The sequence below is a fragment of the Rattus norvegicus genome, chromosome 18 (genome assembly GCF_021556685.1).
Source record: "Rattus norvegicus strain SHRSP/BbbUtx chromosome 18, alternate assembly SHRSP_T2T, whole genome shotgun sequence".
NCBI lineage: Eukaryota > Metazoa > Chordata > Mammalia > Rodentia > Muridae > Rattus > Rattus norvegicus.
In genome coordinates, this window is record NC_141551.1 from 45,416,328 (window position 1) to 45,434,540 (window position 18,213).

The 18,213-nt window shown below is 42.6% G+C and overlaps 1 protein-coding gene and 1 long non-coding RNA gene across 3 annotated transcripts in view; one reads left to right on the forward strand and one right to left on the reverse strand.

Annotated features, from left to right (window-relative positions):
* Positions 1 to 17,703, forward strand: part of Hsd17b4 (hydroxysteroid (17-beta) dehydrogenase 4) — a 90,605-nt gene extending 72,902 nt beyond the window's left edge. The window contains 2 exon segments of the mRNA NM_024392.2: positions 11,069 to 11,196; positions 17,288 to 17,703. Coding sequence (NP_077368.2) covers positions 11,069 to 11,196; positions 17,288 to 17,377 — 218 coding nt within the window. The 3' untranslated portion in view covers positions 17,378 to 17,703.
* Positions 11 to 1,527, reverse strand: LOC120098292 (uncharacterized). Of its 2 annotated transcripts, none has more exons than XR_015642958.1 (3): positions 1,438 to 1,527; positions 462 to 545; positions 11 to 336 (listed from the first exon to the last, which is right to left on the reverse strand). It is a non-coding gene; the product is annotated as an uncharacterized LOC120098292 (long non-coding RNA). The 2 variants fall into 2 exon arrangements; XR_015642957.1 differs by having other exon boundaries at positions 1,265 to 1,480.
* Positions 17,704 to 18,213: the final 510 nt, after the last annotated feature.

Below are 18,213 nucleotides of genomic sequence, written 5' to 3' on the forward strand. Positions count from 1 at the left end.
ACTACATGGTAGTGTTGGCCTAATTGTTTTATTATTTTATTGCATTCTTATATCTTTACCCTCATTCCACCTTAATCCCATCCAAATCCCCAATGCTAGGTTGGAGAGGAAGAAGTCAGAGGAGAAAGGGGCGTAGACCTCTGTAGGCTGCAGATGGTAGGTTCATTGGCTTCCCTGGGGTGAGCACAGCCTTCATTGTCAGAACACCCAGCAGACCATCACGAGCAAATGCAACAGCAGTGGGCTCAGTGTAAGGGAGCAGCAGCAGGCCCTCTTGGGCCTCTCCCGTTTTTACCCTTTCCAGACTCTCCAGAGCTGGCAAAAGATCCCGCACTCCTAGAACATGAGACAATTATAGTTGACAGCTGTGAACACTGAAGCAGCCCATATCCCACACCCGAGATTTAAACAAAAACGTGCTCATATTACAGAACTGGGTTTTAAAAGAAACCAAAACTCACTCTGTCCTGGAGTGCTTTATGCCATGTAGAAGTCCTTGGGTTTGATCTGTAGCACTGGAGAAAAAATGCTGTCTACATGGATACCTTGAAAAATCATACAGGTTTATTACTCATTACAACTAAGCAATTGCCACACATACTTAGTCAAACCCAACACCTAAAGCCTGTCTAAATCATTTAGAACTTTCGGAAGCAATTTTCTATTTCTTCTTCTTTAAAACATATGTAAGTTTGTTTTAATATAACATTTGCTTTTTTTTTTTTTAGGCACCATATGTTAATTATATAAAACATGGTTTGTATTAGTGTAGAGAGGAAAGCAACAATGTATCTGTTAAAAAGTAACCACAGGGAATCTGCTGTATTTTTTCCTTGTGGGAAACATTTGCGCTTGAGGAAGGAGAAGGAAGGCTGAAATGTGAGATACAGGCATTCCCCAGATTCCAGCTAGCCTCATGATTTCTGAGCTAGCTCATAAGTCAGCAGAGAGCACAGCTTGCTTTCTGTTTTTCCTTCCATGTTTCTCCGGAGGAAATCAACTCTCCTCTTGAGGAGAAAGTGCATTAGCAGTTGAGTTATAGAGCATAGGCCTAGTAGTGCTCAAAGAGAGGGGTACGTGTTACAGAAACAATGAAGGGGCTAAGAGTAGGAGTGGTGAAGCTGGCAATATAAACTGTAGGAGTTCATGTTGAGGACAAGCGGCTGATCTAGGCAAGCAGGCCAGTTTCCCACAGTGTGATAAAAGTGGTTAATAACCAACTAAGCTTTATCTGCGAGACAGCGTGCTTACATTGGAAAGTTACCTGTTGTTAGCACAGTTGTCTCCACTCTATCTATTGCAGAAAGAGAGACGTTTGGAGTCTTGTTGATTGTTAATTGTTAATTGTTAATTGCTGCCTGTCATCAGTTCTTCCACCGTGGCCCAGCAAAGCAAGCTGTGACACTGCACTGAACCCCCGGGTCACAGAAGGCCCACCTTTGCCTGTGCTCCGATCGGCTTTATCTGTCAGCCTCATTTACTCTCAGCCGTGACACTGTTTTCAGTTCTGGTTCTTGTGTTTGCTCTAGTCTCTATGTCACTGAGCCATGTCATAGTATTTGGCTGCAGTGACAGCTCTTCTGGCCTATGGTGTGGTAGGAGGTGTCCCTTTTGGCAGCCTTTGTTGCATCGTGGTGGTTGTTGATACAGAATAGATATTTAAAGACTACCTTAGGGAATATCTTGCCTCTACTTCCCCAGCAGTTTTTATGATGTTGATGCAGAAGTACCAAGTATTACATGTTTTATATTGTTGTAAGTAGCCCAGCCATGCTCATATCATGGTACACCAGAAACAGGATACAGGGAATGGAGATGGGGGTACAGGCTGAGTGTGGTGTCACTATCTCTGAGCACATTCCAACCCAAGATCCCAGACCACGCTTGTCTTTTCCTTTCCCTCCCTGACAGAACCACAGCTCTGGGTAGAATGTGTGTATATTGGGGTAATCATTTAAGTCAATTTAAATCTAGTTCTAGAGAGAATGCTGACAATCAAATGAGACCCTGTTGGCATTGATTGTGGAGACAGAGTCATAGGTTTGCCACTTCTGAGGCCAGTCCCATATTTTTAGGTAGGAACAGGAGGGCTGTCTGAGTGAGGGCAGTGTTGTCCCTTTCTGGCAGGGCTGAGAGAGCTTAAAGGCCTTTCTCCTGCCAGTGAGAGGGGAGATCTAAAGCCTACGGTCGGTAGGAACAACAAGTCAGAGAGAGGGCCTTGGGAAGGGAGGCACTCTGCTCACGCCTTGGTCTTCATACCTGGTGCAGCATTTAGGAATAGCAATATTCATACTTGAGGCTTCCTTACGCTAGAGGCCGAGCTCTTACCTGTCTCCTTTTCAAGAAGTGACTGTTGTGTCATTTTATTTAGTAGATTGGAATAAATGGCTGTAACTGAATGAACATAAGCCATCATTCCCAAGGTTCTGTGCCATTGGTTATCTTACACTTTGAACAGAGGCCATCCTTGTCCCTTTACTTTCTAGGGATCTTTGACTGGGGTGAAAAGGTAAACATGGGTAAAATGTGGGTAAAGAAGTCTCTGAGTTCCCTTGGAATACACCCTTGCTCCTGATGCTCTTGTTGGACCTTGGTCATTTCTTGTTACGTGGCTCTTTTCCTCTGATGTGGGCTTAGCTCTGAGAAGGGCCTGTACCATGTCTGCTGGCAGTTAGGTCTGCAGCCCACTTCAGCGTGCACAGGCCCAGGCTACAAGTGCCAGAAGCCATAGAGGAGTCACAGTTTAGAGGGATGGGGTCATGTCCTTTAGAACCAAACAGATGCTTGTTTTCTGTTCAGTAACTTTACTCTGTCTTTTGTTTTAGGGGTGAAATCTACCATTGAAGCACTTTACTAGAAATGATCATATTGGTTTAATTTTTAAAGCTCATTTTCCTTATGTTTGTCAAAGTTCACTGAATTCATTATGGAAAAACTTTACAAACTAATATGAGATAGCTACTGTGGGTAAGCAGTTGATATAGATTATAATTACTGACATCCTAGTTTTCTCCAGCTTTTATTTTGAAGGAATTATATTTAAACATGAGACTTAAAAACTGGTACCATGAGTACCCATATGGGCTCTATAATTTTGCTATAATTTATAGACAAAAATCAAAATTTTAAATGTTTCATAAGATTTTGTCTCTTTACTTGCACCATTGAGAAGTTTCTGTGTTACACATTTCATCCCCCCACATCTTACCAGTAATGAAAAGGTCCAGATAACCATCAGCCAGCGTGCGCCATCAACTCATAAGGTTTTATGACTTATGGCCCATAAGTCTAATTCTCCCATGAATGTGGTTTTTAAATCTTTTATTGAATATTTTTTTATTTACGTTTCAAATGTTATCTCCTTTCCCAGTTTCCTCTCCAGAAATCCGCTATACCATCCTCCCTCCCCCAGCTTCTAAGAGGGTGCTCCCTCACCCACTCCCTTCCTCCTGCCCCTTTGCCTACAGACCTGGCATTCCCCTACACTAGGGCATTGAGCCTTGACAGGACCAAGGGCCTCTCATCCCACTGCTGCCCAACAAGGCCATCCTCTGCTACATATGCTGATGGAGCCATAGGTCTATCCCTGGGTACTCTTGGGACGGTGGTTTAGTCCCTGGGAGCTCTGGGGTGGCGGTGGGGTCTGGTTGGCTGATACTGTTGTTCTTATGGGGTTGTAAACCCCTTCAGCTCTTTCAATCCTTTCTCTAACTTCTCCATTGCGGACCCTGTTCTCAGTTCAGTGGTTGACTGTGAGCATCCGCTCTGTATTTCTCATGCTCTGGCAGAGCCTCTCAGGAGACAGCTGTATCAGGCTCCTGTCAGCATGCACTGCGTGGCATCCACAATATTGTCTGGGTTTGGTGACAGTATATGGAATGCATCCCCAGGTTGGGGCTGTCTCTGGATGACCTTTCCTTCAGTCTCTGCTCCACACTTTCTCTCTCTCTCTCTGTTTCTTCCTGTGAGTATTTTTATTCCCTCTTCTAAGAAGGAATGAAGCATCTGCTTTTTGGTCTTCCAGCATCTTGAGCTTCATGTGGTCTATAGGTTGTATCTTGGGTATTCTGAGCTTCTGGGCTAGTATCCACTTATCAGTGAGTGCATACCATGTGTGTTCTTTTGTGACAGGGTTACCTCACTCAGGACAATATTTTCTAGTTCCATCCATTTGCCTAGTAATTTCATGAAATCATTGTTTTTTTTTTTTTTGTTCTTTTTTTTTCGGAGCTGGGGACCGAACCCAGGGCCTTGCGCTTCCTAGGTAAGCGCTCTACCACTGAGCTAAATCCCCAGCCCCGAAATCATTGTTTTTAATAGTGAGTAGTATTCCATTGTGTAGATGTACCACATTTTCTGTATCCATTCCTCTGTCGAAGGGCATCTGGGTTCTTCCCAGCTTCTGGCTATTATAAATAAGGCTGCTATGAACATAGTGGAGCATGTCTCCTTGTTAAATTTTGGAGCATCTTTTGGGTATATGCCCAGGAGTGGTATAGCTGGGTCCTCAGGTAGTACCATGTCCAATTTTCTGAGGAATCTCCAGACTGATTTCCAGAATGGTTGTACCAGTCTGCAATCCCACCAACAATGGAGGAGTGTTCCTCTTTCTCCACATCCTCGCCAGCATCTGTTGTCACCTGAGTTTTTGATCTTAGCCATTCTGACTGTTATGAGGTGGAATCTCAGGATTGTTTTGATTTGCATTTCCCTGATGACTAAGGATGTTGAACATTTCTTTAGGTTCTTCTGGGTCATTCAATATTCTTCAGTTGAGAATTTTGTTTAGCTCTGACCCCCATTTTTTGATAGGGTTATTTGATTCTCTGGAGTCTAAATTCATGAGTTCTTTGTATATATTGGATATTAGTCTTCTATTGGAGGTAGGGTTGGTAAGGATTGGTAAAGATCTTTTCCCAATATGTAGGTTGCTGTTTTGTTCTAGTGACAGTGTCCTTTGCCTTACAGAAGCTTTGCAATTGAATGAGGCCCTATTTGTCGATTCTTGATCTTAGAGCATAAGCCATTGGTGTTCTGTTCAGGAAATTTTCCCCTGTGCCCATGTGTTCAAGGCTCTTCCCTACTTTTTCTACTGTTAGTTTCAGTGTATCTGGTTTTATGTGGACTTCCTTGATCCACTTGGACTTGAGCTTTGTATAAGGTGATAAGAATGGATTGATTTGCATTCTTCTATATGATGACCGCCAGTTTAATCAGCATCATTTGTTGAAAAATTTGGTGTAATTCTGATAGATCTGCCTTTATATGTTATTTGACTTTTTTCCCTTACTGCTTTTAATATTCTTTCTTTGTTCAGTGCAGTTGGTGTTTTGACTATTATGTGATGGGAAGAATTTCTTTTCTGATCCAGTCTGTTTGGAGTTCTCTAGGCTTCATGTATGTTTATGATCATCTTTTTCTTTAGGTTAGGGAAGTTTTCTTCTATATTTGTTGACGAGATATTTACTAGCCCTTTAAGTTGGGAGTCTTCACTCTCTTCTATACCTATTATCCTTAGGTTTGATCTTCTCATTGAGTCCTGGATTTCCTGGATGTTTTGGTTTAGGAACTTTTTGTGTTTTACATTATCTTTGACCATTGTGTTGATGTTTTCTATGGTGTTTTCTGCCCCTGAGATTCTCTCTTCTATCTCTTGTATTCTGTTAGTGATGCTTGTGTCTATGACTCCTGATCTCTTTCCTAGGTTTTCTATCTCCAGGGTTGTCTCCTTTGTGATTTATTGTTTCTATTTCCATTTTTAAATCCTGTATGGTTTTGTTCAATTCCTTCACCTGTTTGGTTGTGTTTTCCTGTAATTCTTTAAGGGATTTTTGTGTTTCCTCTTTAAGGGCTTCTACTTGTTTACCTGTGTTGTCCTGTATTTCTTTAAGGGACTTCTTTATGTCCTTTTTAAGTCCTCTGACATTATCATGAGTTGTGGTTTTAAATCAGAATCTTGCTTTTCCGCTGTGTTGGGGTATCCAGGACTTGCTGTGGTGGGAGAACTGGGTTCTGATGATGCCAAGTGGCCTTGGTTTCTTAGGTTCTTGCCCTTGTCTCTTGCCATCTGGTTATCTCTGGTGTTAACTGTTTTTGCTGTGCTTGACAGTGGCTTGGCCTTCCTGTAAGCTTGTGTTTCAGCACTCCTGGGAGACCTGCTCTCTCTCGGCAGGGATTGTGGCACAGGGTCAGGTCCTGGTGTAGATGGAAGCAGGAAGGAACCTGTCCCAGACTGCTCCTAGGTTCCTGTGTCCTGAGGGCTCTGGGTGTGTCCTTCGGAGCAGTAGTGGTGCTCTCAGGTGTGTCAGCACTTTTTTGAATCCAGCTCTCTCCTGGCGGTATCTGAGTACCTATTTACTTATTTCTAAAACCATCCAAAAGTTGTCTAGTAAACCCTTTCCATTCCATTCTGCTGTCTAACGGTTGACTGAATTAGAGGCTTAGGGCTGGCATGCATGTTGTGTTTGAGGACCTGGGTTCTATTCCCAGCACCACACAACAAAGTGAGTAAGAGTGGGAGGCTCAGGTAGCCTACAGAATTGTTTGTGGCTGAAAGTTAAAGCAGTTACACTGATCTGACATTTGGAAGTAGAAGCATCTAAAGGTAGATAAGTTTTTCCCTTTAACTGAAGCTAAGAAAACCCAATCCCAGCTTATGTGTGGTGTTACTGTCTGTGTTTAACTCAGCTAGTGTCAATCAGAGTAGAGAAATGATATGTTTGTTTATATGGTGTTGCACCATAAGGGTCTTTTCTCACTCAGGGTTACTAAAGTCAGAACAATTCTGAATTCCAAAGACATCCAGGCTAAAAACTGATCGGATTATGGACTGCATGTGTGCATGTGGTATGAGCGGCTTGGAAAGATAAGCTTTTATCTTTAGAGAATGGGAAGATTGATTGATCCTGCGGATAGTTCAGTATTCATGTGCCCATTGGGTTGGAAACTATGCTTATGAAAAGATTGGAAGAAAGGAAGACCTAAGTCAAGGTCATGATAAGGAAGGACAGGGAGAGAGGACCATTGTGAAACTATTGCTAAAATAGAACCAACCTCCTCAAGCGCTAGTTATGTCTGGATATCAGAAGACAGAAAGATGTCTGGGGCAAAACTCAGGTTTTGAACCTGTGTTCAAACCTGTGTTTGGTGACTCATCGCTGAAACTGCAGTGAAGAGGAAGGAGTTTGCAGAGAGCAGATGAGCTGTGATGGCAGAACTGTGGGCAGTCACGGTTTGGGCTGGACTGTGGGCTGTGTGCCTAGAGCCTGTGGCTGAGTGACAGCTGTGAGCAGAATGCTGGAAAGCACAGTTATAATGAGTTAGCTTGCTTCCTTGATAATTCCTGCAGGAAGAAAGCAGAATAAAAAACTATGAAAGAAACCTAGGTTGTGGAAGATTGTCTGCCGTTCCTGTTCAGGTAGAATTTGGCTCACAAGCTTCAACTGTATGATCTCCTATCCAGTTGTTAGTCAAGGAATTTCCCAACAGTGACAGCCGCTGCTGTCCAGTGCACTTCCTGACTGTGTGCCCAGAGAATAACATTGTTCCAAAGGCCATCTGTCCCCTGGGTATATACCATGTGTTCTAACATCACTTACAAATTATTTTAACAATAAATTTTGGCCTAGAGATAAGACTGCAAGGATTGTAAAGAGAACAGTTATCTTTCATCTAGCACTTCAAATTGTTAAAATTTTATCTCATTTTGTAAAAGTATATGTACTTAAGGGTAACTTGGAGATGTAGTGTTGTAGGGGTGAATGCTACTCTGTTATTCCAAGAACAAAGACATTGGTTGATAAGGAGCAGTTATCAATGTCAGGAAGTTAACATTGATATAGTGTTATTATCTGCTCTAACACCTCATTAATGCTCCACCATTTGTCCCAATAGTGCCAGTTAAAGCTAAGGAATAATAACAGTAGCAGAAGCAACAGTAGCAATGGAGAGAGGAGGGGAGGAGTCCTCTGGGTCTGGCCTGGTCACACACTCCACACTCAGTTAAGTCTCTGGCTGTTGGAACCTGGATACACCTGTGTTTCATTTGTTACCTTGATGGATTGGGAGAATATTCATTAGTTTGTATTTATTTGATATTATTCATGGTTGGGTTTTTGAACTTTTGGCCAAAATAGTAGCAAAGTATTGTGTCCTTGCAGTATTCTTTTTTCTTGTTAAAAAAAAAAGGACCTTATATTTTAATGGGACTGGCGGTTCCCTTCTGTAATCCTAGCGTTTAGGAAGAAGATGTAGGAGGATAACCCACGAGTTTGAGGACAGCCTAGGCTACTGGGTGAATCAGTTTTTTCATTTGTTGCTGTTGTTTGGTGCATAAAGCAACTTCCTGTCACCCCTTTCACTCACCTAACAGTTACTAATATTTCTCGTCAGAGAAGTCTATGGCATCATGAGGTGGCGGATGGATTTGTGCTCACAAAGACCTTGCCATCCTAGGCAGCGCAGTTTTCCTTCCGTAGCTCTGCTGTGATTTTACCTTGCCTTGTCCCTGTGCAGGCGGTGAAGCAAAGCTGAAACATTTCTGAACTCGTTTAGAGACTCAGTGATCATAAATTTGATCTGTAATCAGTCATAAACACGGTAAACTCCGCCATTGACTGGAAGTGCACTTTTGAATTTCTGTAGTGAGGTTACTTGTAACCCTGCAGATATCTGAGTCTAGAGGATTACAGTGGAGAGTTCTCCCACATAAACCAAACCCAGTGAATTTGAACAGTTTGCTCCGTTACCCCAAACTTTTATATTCTTGCTAAGAACCATTTTTTTTTTTTTTGTAGTGGAGTTAACTATTAGCTTTTCAGTTTCAAGTCTCCTGCCTGCTAATGGTGAGTACATAAGTCTGAGCGAGGGAAAGTGTGAACAACCACAGATGCTGCTGACCAGGAGATAGATTTTCTCCTTTACTTTAGGGTTAATGTGTGTGAAGTACATACAGTTTTATTACTGAGTGGAATGTTTATGTGCACTCCTCCTCCAAGTGGGCCTTGGGCAGAGTTGTGCAGAATTAAAATTGCAGATGCTAAGTCTGTTGGCTGGCAGAGGTTTGCTTTCTTTTAAAGTTCTCATACCCTCTCTTTTCTGTCCCTTCCATTATCTTTCTGACTGTAGAGATAACATTTACTATGAAAGTGTGTTCACGGGAATCCCTGTAAGATCAGGCCTTTGCTCTGTGTTAGACTCCTACTGCCTCTGCCACCCCGTCTAACAGTCACACTGCAAACTGAAGGAAGAGTGAGGCAGCCTAAGCAGAAGGCCCTCCCTGCTCTCTGCCCTTCCTGTTTTCTTCTTCTTTTGTTGTTGTTTTGTTTTCTTTCCTTGGCAAAATTCTCTTCCGTGGAGACCTAGGGTGATTGGGTTCTATTTTCAGCAATTGCTAAGCAGAAAGGTACTTAAGTGCTCTGGGTGGTCTTATGCATTCTCAGTTCTCCTTATTAGAGTTGGGAGCTCTTTGCATCCTTTGGGAGGGTGGATACAGCTGCCCCAGAGATAGAAAGAGCACACACACGAGGCTCACACTGCATGTGCTGACTGGGTTTTCCTGTATGCACATCAGTCATAGGGGAGACAGCTTAGACATCCTACGTGTAGCTTCAGCAAAGCTCTGTAAATGTTATGCAGAAAGCAATGGAGTTAAACTCTTAAAAATGTTTTTTCAGTTTGTTTCTGGGACAGTTAACCTCTCTATAAAGAAGTTTAATGGAAGAGAAACTGGTTAAACAAACAAACGTACATTATAGCTTCCTCTTGCAGTAGATGGTAATTAGCACATGACTTACAAGTGGTCACTGCACTCAGAGTGAGTGACTCTGGAGCACTCAGTCCTAAAGGGATGACTGCATCAAACTCCTTCTCTCAAGGCTCAGGGATCTGGGCAGAGGAGGAGGCGGAAATGGATGGCTCCAAGGAAACGGCACACTTGTGCCACATATGAGAGCCCCAGACACACATGAACTCAGAGACCGTGGCAGCATGCACAAGGCCTGCACAGGTCTCAGCACTAAGAAGGGGAAGTGCACACAGTGCCCACCCTTACTTTTTATTGTTTTATTTTGTTCATTGAGATTTTGGAGTAGGGTCTTTCTACATAGACCTGTCCTGAAATTCACTATGTAGGCTGGCCTCGAACTCACAGAAATGCACCTGCCTCTGTTTTATAAATGCCGGTGTTAAAGGTGTGTGTGAACACGCACAGCCCAAGAAGCTATTTGCAATTGCAGTAGATTCATGCTGAGAAAGTTTGTTCCAGTGGACTGTGACTAGGTACATCAACCACACCCCAGGGCAGGTCCTGTGTCCAAGGTATTGGTCAGAACAAAATGAATTCTCGGCTGGTATGTGTGAGTTCATGTGCTTTTTGTTTTGTCTTTTATTTGTATTATTTTTTGTTTGATTTTTTTCTTTTTTTGAGAGAGAGAGAAAGACCATGGTATGGGTAAGGATGTGTGAGAGGAGTGGGAGAGAAAAAACAAATTGTATGAAAATAATTAGGAATAAAATTATCATACATTATGACTTATTTGTGAATAACTAGAGTGTTATTCAAATTTAGCTCTAAAATCTTGCTGCTCAGGGGCTAGAAAGTTTGGAGAACGTGATGAGCTCTGAGCAGCCCCACATGCTGCTACTGCACTAACCTTCTGTGCTGACTGACTTTAAAGTCCTTGGTTATACCCAGCCCAGCAGCTTCACTTCCCTTTAGTAGCTTGTTCTACATTTAACTCATATTGAGTATTTCTATCATGAAATTCTTCATTAAGGAAAAACTGCTAACGGCTTGACTGTTTTGAAGACCTTTCTAAAGAGTAGGACTTAGAAGCTCCACCTGAAGGAGCAGGAAGTCACTGTAGGAAGTGCTGTGAGTTGGGGCTCAATCTTGCTCACCGTGAGGTCCTGTCTCTAAATGAAGAGAGTACGTGTTCTAGAAGTACAAGGATAGAATACACAGACATTGCCTAACTTGGAAACTCTAGCGGTTTCCATTTTGTTTGGCTTTTGGAGGCTGTGATATTTTTGAGGAAAAAGTGACACACATTGCTTTCCTGTTTCCCAGCCATTGACCTGAAGAACGGCTCTGGAGAGGTTTACCAAGGCCCTGCCAAAGGCTCTGCTGACACGACCATCACAATTTCTGATGAGGATTTCATGGAAGTGGTCCTGGGCAAGCTTAACCCACAGAATGTAATGTTATTAAAGTTTTATTTACGAAGTCTATTCTTAATATTCTGATTAGCGATTCATTTTTAAAATTACTATTACTATTTCAGTTAATTATTTTTCAAAAGATTTTTTTAGGGGGTCTAATTCCTGTTTACTATTTACTAAAACAATATAAAACCTACACTAAGTGTTTTGAATATACAGTTTGTGGTTTAAAATTTGTGTGTGATTGGTATAAGATTTCAGTTACCAAAATTTTGGGATATTTGCACAGTTTTTACTGGCTTAGGATCCGTAATTCAAAAATTAGAAATCTAAAATGCTCCGAGATTAAACAAAAGAACAAAAAAAAAATGATTTGCACTTCTCAGGAAGTTTCAATTTTTGAAACATCTTGGAAGTCAGGGTTTTGTATTAGTGACATTTAGCTAGTATACAGCATTAATAACTCATTAAAAACCCAGAACTAGGGTATTTTACTAATATTCACTGGGTCACTGAAGTTGACGCATTCTAAGGAATGTCAGTACCTTCTGTGACTATTAATATTATCTGAGACTGTTACCTGTCTTTAAACACAATTGCAGTAGCTAGTAAAGGAATTGTATGGAGGAGAAAAACTTGTTATTTTTAGTTTGTGATTATGTTGCTTGAAGTTCCAATCTTGTTATCTGGTCCTTACAGTGGATGGGCTCTGACAAGTGTTTGAATGCACAAGTATTAAGAAACAACTTCCACATAGTAGCAAACTCATGAAATGAAAGAATTGAAGAAAACCTGATTAAAAGCTATTTACTTATTTATATGCTATGTAGAATACCTGTTTATAAAATATCTCAAAAGTGAGAAACTGTCTGAGAAACACATCTGTTACTCAGTCCCTGTGAGAACCACCACGGAGAGAATTGGGAACAACAACCAAACCAACCTAGGCTGTTGTTTCCTTTCCAGGGTGCACAGCTAAGGGGTTTTGGGTTTATACATCCACAACAGGAGAGCAGAAATATAGTTTCGGCCACACCCTGTGGGCCTCCTGCCTCAGCTGCTCTGCTGTCAGAGTGCAAGTGAATACGACCAAGCATCTCTCCTTGTGAAACACTTGGACTTGTACCAGTGTCAGTCAGGTGACACGTACTCAGGCCCCTTAGCACTATTACAGCAGCCAGTCCCAGAGAATTTTCCAAGTAACAAAGCCAGCGTTAACAGTTAATGCCCGTCCCTGATAGAGTCATTGCCCCATTATTACCATATAGTGTGCACCAGCTCTGCTGTCTAGACCACCTATCTGAATTGTTGGAGTCCCCAACTCTTGAACAGTAGGTCTGTGGTTTTAGGATGTTATACTGCCCAAACCCTAGTAGTGATGGTCAAAAGGATCTACAAGAACCTGTGGTGCCAAACTCAAGATTGCTTAACAAACCAATATCCCAAGAGACATTTTCAGGAGAAATTTGGTTTCTAAGAAGGCCATCCTCTGAAAGTAGTTGTGATGTCTACTCTGCCACGCAGAATAAATCTCCATGTAAGATCACTATGAGGCTCAAGCGCTGCCCTAGGGTACGTCCTGACTGTGGTAACTCTTTAGTAACAGGGTTAGAGAGATGAGTGGCTAAGAACACTCCACTCTTGGAGAGGATCCAAATTCAGTTTTGAGCACTGACATCAGGTGACTCATGGCTCTAGTGCCAAGAGCCCTCTGGCCTCTTTGAGCACCTGTACACATAAAGTCGTGCAGGTATATACACATATACACAGTAAATCAACCAATCAATCTTTTAAATAAAAGAGCTCAAAAGATCATGGCTGAATGAAATTAGGAAGACATGCAGGAAATAAATGAGATATTCTGCAAAGAGGAAGAAATCTTGGAAAACAAAGAAGTCAATAAGATACAAACTTTAGTCAAAAGTCCCAACCAGATCAAATAGAGAAAAGAATTTACCTTGAAGAGAGGTCTTTCAGAATGTCACAATCAGACATAGGGGATAAAATAATCAGGAGACTCAGTGTGTGTGAGATGCCATGAAAGCCTCAGACAGCTGTGTCAGTGCACACAGAGAGAGCTAAGGTTCCGGACAGAGAAACTTCTCAATGCATTTGTGGTTGAAAACTTCCCTCATGTTGGGCAAGGCCTGGGCATCCAGACCAGGACTCAGGCTTCCCAAATGAATGTGATCAGGAGGAACACTCACTGCCACACAGTGGGACCGTCAGAGTACAGCTCAGAGGAGGACTCTTTACACCTGAGGAGCTGAGAACTCACAGGTGAGCCCTCAGCGGCCCCATCAGACGGACAGGAGAGTGCAGTGGAAGTGCTGCAGAGCAGGAGAGCATGGAAGGATGCGCCTCAAGGCCGGAAAAGAAGTAACTGCCAGTGAAGGTGATGCCTTCTCGTCAAGCTCTCCTCCAGATGCAAGCAGCAGGGAAAGATGGTGAAGACAGCAGCAGTGTGGAGGTGCCTCAGGGAGTATCCCACCTGAGAGTAGAGAGGAGGCACCCTCAGGAGTTAGGAAGTGTAATCCTTGCAGACTGGTACAACCATTCTGGAAATCAGTCTGGAGGTTCCTCAGAAAATTGGACATTGAACTGCCTGAGGATCCAGCTATACCTCTCTTGGGCATATACCCAAAAGATGCCCTAACATATAAAAAAGACATGTGCTCCACTATGTTCATAGAAGCCTTATTTATAATAGCCAGAAGCTGGAAAGAACCCAGATGCCCTTCAACAGAGGAATGGATACAGAAAATGTGGTACATCTACACAATGGAGTACTACTCAGCTATCAAAAACAGTGACTTTATGAAATTCGTAGGCAAATGGTTGGAACTGGAAAATATCATCCTGAGTGAGGTAACCCAATCACAGAAAAACACACATGGTATGCACTCATTGATAAGTGGCTATTAGCCCAAATGCTTGAATTACCCTAGATGCACAGAACACATGAAACTCAAGAAGGATGACCAAAATGTGAATGCTTCACTCCTTCTTTAAAAGGGGAACAAGAATACCCTTGGCAGGGAATAGAGAGGCAAAGATTAAAGCAGACACAGAAAGAACACCCATTCAGAGCCTGCCCCACATGTGGCCCATACATATACAGCCACCCAATTAGACAAGATGGATGAAGCAAAGAAGTGCAGACTGACAGGAGCCGGATGTAGATCTCTCCCGAGAGACACAGCCAGAATACAGCAAATACATAGGCGAATGCCAGCAGCAAACCACTGAACTGAGAATGGGACCCCCGTTGAAGGAATCAGAGAAAGAACTGGAAGAGCTTGAAGGAGCTCGAGACCCCATATGAACAACAATGCCAAGCAACCAGAGCTTCCAGGGACTAAGCCCCTACCCAAAGACTATACATGGACTGACCCTGGACTCTGACCTCATAGGTAGCAATGCATATCCTAGTAAGAGCACCAGTGGAAGGGGAAGCCGTGGGTCCTGCTAAGACTGAACCCCCAGTGAACTAGATTGTTGGGGGGAGGGCGGCAATGGGGGGAGGATGGGGAGGGGAACACCGATAAGAAAGGGGAGGAGGGAGGGGGATGTTTGCCCGGAAACTGGGAAAGGGAATAACACTCCAAATGTATATAAGAAATACTCAAGTTAATAAAAAAAAAAAAAAAAAAAAAAAGGAAGTGTAACCCTACGGGAGCAGATGTATAAGAGAGTGACAACATGTCGGTGTGGTCAGCCACCAAACTCTAACCCAATGGAAAGGAAAAACAATGAGCAGAGAATTCAAAACTAGGAGAAAATCAGCATCTCACCAGCATAAGCATAGTAACCAAATGTAAATGGTTATACTTCAACTAAAGCACATGGACGTGTCGAATGAATTAAAAAACAAGGTTCAACAATGTTCTGTTACAAGAATCTCATTTTACTAAGTAAAATCCCACATGGACTGAAAGAAAATGGAAAGATGACATTGCAGACTAAATAGGAATGGTGAGTGGGACAGTGTGCGGCTGCATTTGTATCTGAAAAAGGAGACAGAGACAAAAACAGATGAAGTTCACTGTTCAGTGACCAAAAGTCAGTTCATCCAATTATAAAGGAGTGTGTATCTAATATTGGAGCACTGAGTTTTAAAAAACACTGTTAGATGAAAAGAAATGATAGGCTTCAGTACAGTAAATAATGGGAAAGCGCTGTGCCCCACACAACAGTGAATAGATGATCACTCAGTCAGAACAAGTGAGAGTTAACCCTACTGTAGAGCAGCTGTTTCACACACCAGATGACTCAACATTGCGGATCATCCAACCGGTACAGAATACGCATCCTCTTGTCAGCAAGTGGGACTTTCTCTAGAATAGACCACATATCGAGCTATCCTCAATAACACCCCTTAAAGTGAAAACACCAGGCCCAGATGGCCGAGTGTTCCCTGACTTTTCAACAAGAACTAACAGCAGTGCTTGCCAGGGCAGGAATCCTTCACACTCAGTCAGTGAGGAGAGCATTGCTTTGTTACTCAGAAGTGACAAGGACACACATGCGTCATAGGTAAACAGACTATTCTCTACAAAAATACTTGCAAGGCAAAGTCTCAACATGTGTGTGTGTGTGTCTGAGGGAGCACGAAGACAGACACACAGACACACACACACAACCAAAGGAAGTCATTCACCATAGTCACATTTATTTTATCCCAGGCGTGCAAGGATGATTCAACATATGCTAATATGTCATCATATCAAGAGAACAAAGGGAAAATCATATGACCATCTCCATAATGCATTAGAAAGTATTTAGTAAAATTCAACATACCCTTCCTGATATGAGTCCCAGCAAATTAGACAGAGAAGGAACAGACGAGCACAATAAAGGATGCATATGACAGACCACAGGTGATCTGACGGACTGGGGAAAGCTGGCGCATGTAAGACAGGGAGCAGTGCGGGAGGTTACTCTCCCCACTCCTAAGTGCTAGCCAGAAAGAAATAAAGACATGCCCTAAACAAGGTGTGACGGAGGAGACCAGCAGACATGGGAAAGGCTCATGGGCCTCGACCCTACACAGAGAACTACAGGCATCTAAGGGGTGCTGAGAGATGGAGACGTAATCTTACCCTGGGAAGAGCCCCAGGTTGATTATCCAATACCAAGTGATCAGCCTGAAAACACACATACAAGCAACATTAATTATATGGACTGTGCAGATTGCATTTATATATTTAAGAATAGACTCTATGTGTGGGTGTGGGGGTACTTGTAACACCAGTTAAAGAAATAGAGTTTGAGAGAGAGAGAGCGAGAGAGAGTGCACGAAAGGTGTGTATGGGAAGGGTAGAGGGATGAAAGGGAAGGGAAGAAATGATGTAATTATATTTTAATTTCAAAACCCTTTAAAAAAGACATACAGAGGACAGAAGAAAGCTAAAATATTCATTTTTGCAATAATGTTGCAATAATGTTTTTAAATGTAGAAAAACTATCAAGAGACTTAGAAATGTTAAAATGTGGAGGGTTTAAGAATTCATCTAATACACCAGCCTTCTGCTTGCACATTATTTAACTCACGTGACAAGGGTGTGTTACCGTCCTGAGTTTTCGGAGACATAGGGGCTGGAGCTTCAGGAGGTTCAGTGGTTTGCCCAGGTTCCCGTTGCCAGTAAGTGACAGGGCCTGGGCTCATCCAGTCTTCCTATGCTGTTACCTATCACCACAGTGTGGTACTGTTGTATTTTGTATTATCTGTGGCCACTGTGTGGTGCAGGTGTGATTAGCATCTTCAGTTTGCTTTTCAAATTTTGAGTAGAATAGTTGTATCAAGAAAGAATGCAATGCAGTCTTTTATTTAGGTAGCCTCAAATCCACATGTGATAATGAAGTGAGGTCAGAAGTACAGATTCAAACAGTATCACCAAGCCTGTCAAGTCAGATAACAGTCTGTGATTTCTCTAGATGTGCGGGGGTCTTTTGTTCTTAGCTAAAATTATGTGTGCAATCTATAACTGTTAAACTCTTATAGGTAGACTGAAGCTGCCTTCCTTGTCCAGTTACTAACTCACCTGCTGTCAGCCTGAACACCGTCCTTTTGAAAGAGATGAAGTGTAAGGCTAACTGTTGGCCTTCTTCCCCTCCCACTCTGCAGGCCTTCTTCAGTGGCAGACTGAAGGCCCGAGGAAACATCATGCTGAGCCAGAAGCTACAGATGATTCTGAAAGACTATGCCAAGCTCTGAAGGACCCACTGCGTGCTTTAATAAAACCAGAATCATTACGTTCTGTCTACGCAGTCATGCTCCAGCCTTCTTTGAAACGATCCACGGTAATGTGCAGCAGAAATTGCTTAACATTTTCAGATTCAGATAACTTTCAGATTTTCATTTTCTACTAATTTTTCACATATTATTTTTACAAGGAACTGTAATCTAGCTAGCAAATAATTGTTCTGTTCATAGATCTGTATCTTAATAAAAAAAAATCAACCAATCTGGTTTCTCTAGACTTTGTAATAGTGTTAGCACTGAATGGAGAATTGAATGAATAAAAGCCACTTTACCTCGTCTCCCTCACTGCTTCTCTCTGCATTGATCCCCTGTATTTCATGAATTTCCCAGTAAATCCTCGTTTTCTACTGTTAGGATAGGCTGTTCCTCAGAACAAAGTCTTTGTGCTCTCAAATAATTCTTTGATCCCCACTGCTTGAAATTTTATATTTTCACCGTGCTTTTAAATCCACCAAAGATAGGACATGATTGCTTCATCGGTGGCCTGGGATCATTTAGTCTCTCTCTAGCAGGCATGATCACACAGCTGGGCCCCTACATTTGCCTTGGTGCAGTGTTCCTGGCACTGTGCTTGTGCTTGGGTGGCTTGTCTGCAAAGGGAGGGCTGTGTGGATGCCAGGCCCGGGTGGAGGAACCTGCGGTTTGTGCACTCAGAATTCCCTCTGTGACTATGCAAATCAGGCTTTGCAATGCGCAGTTCCTAGGTACAAAGGTGACATGGGAGTGCTCTGCAGCTCTGCACCTACCAGGGCAAGTCTGGGTGCGAGGAAGTTACACAGCCTCAGTTT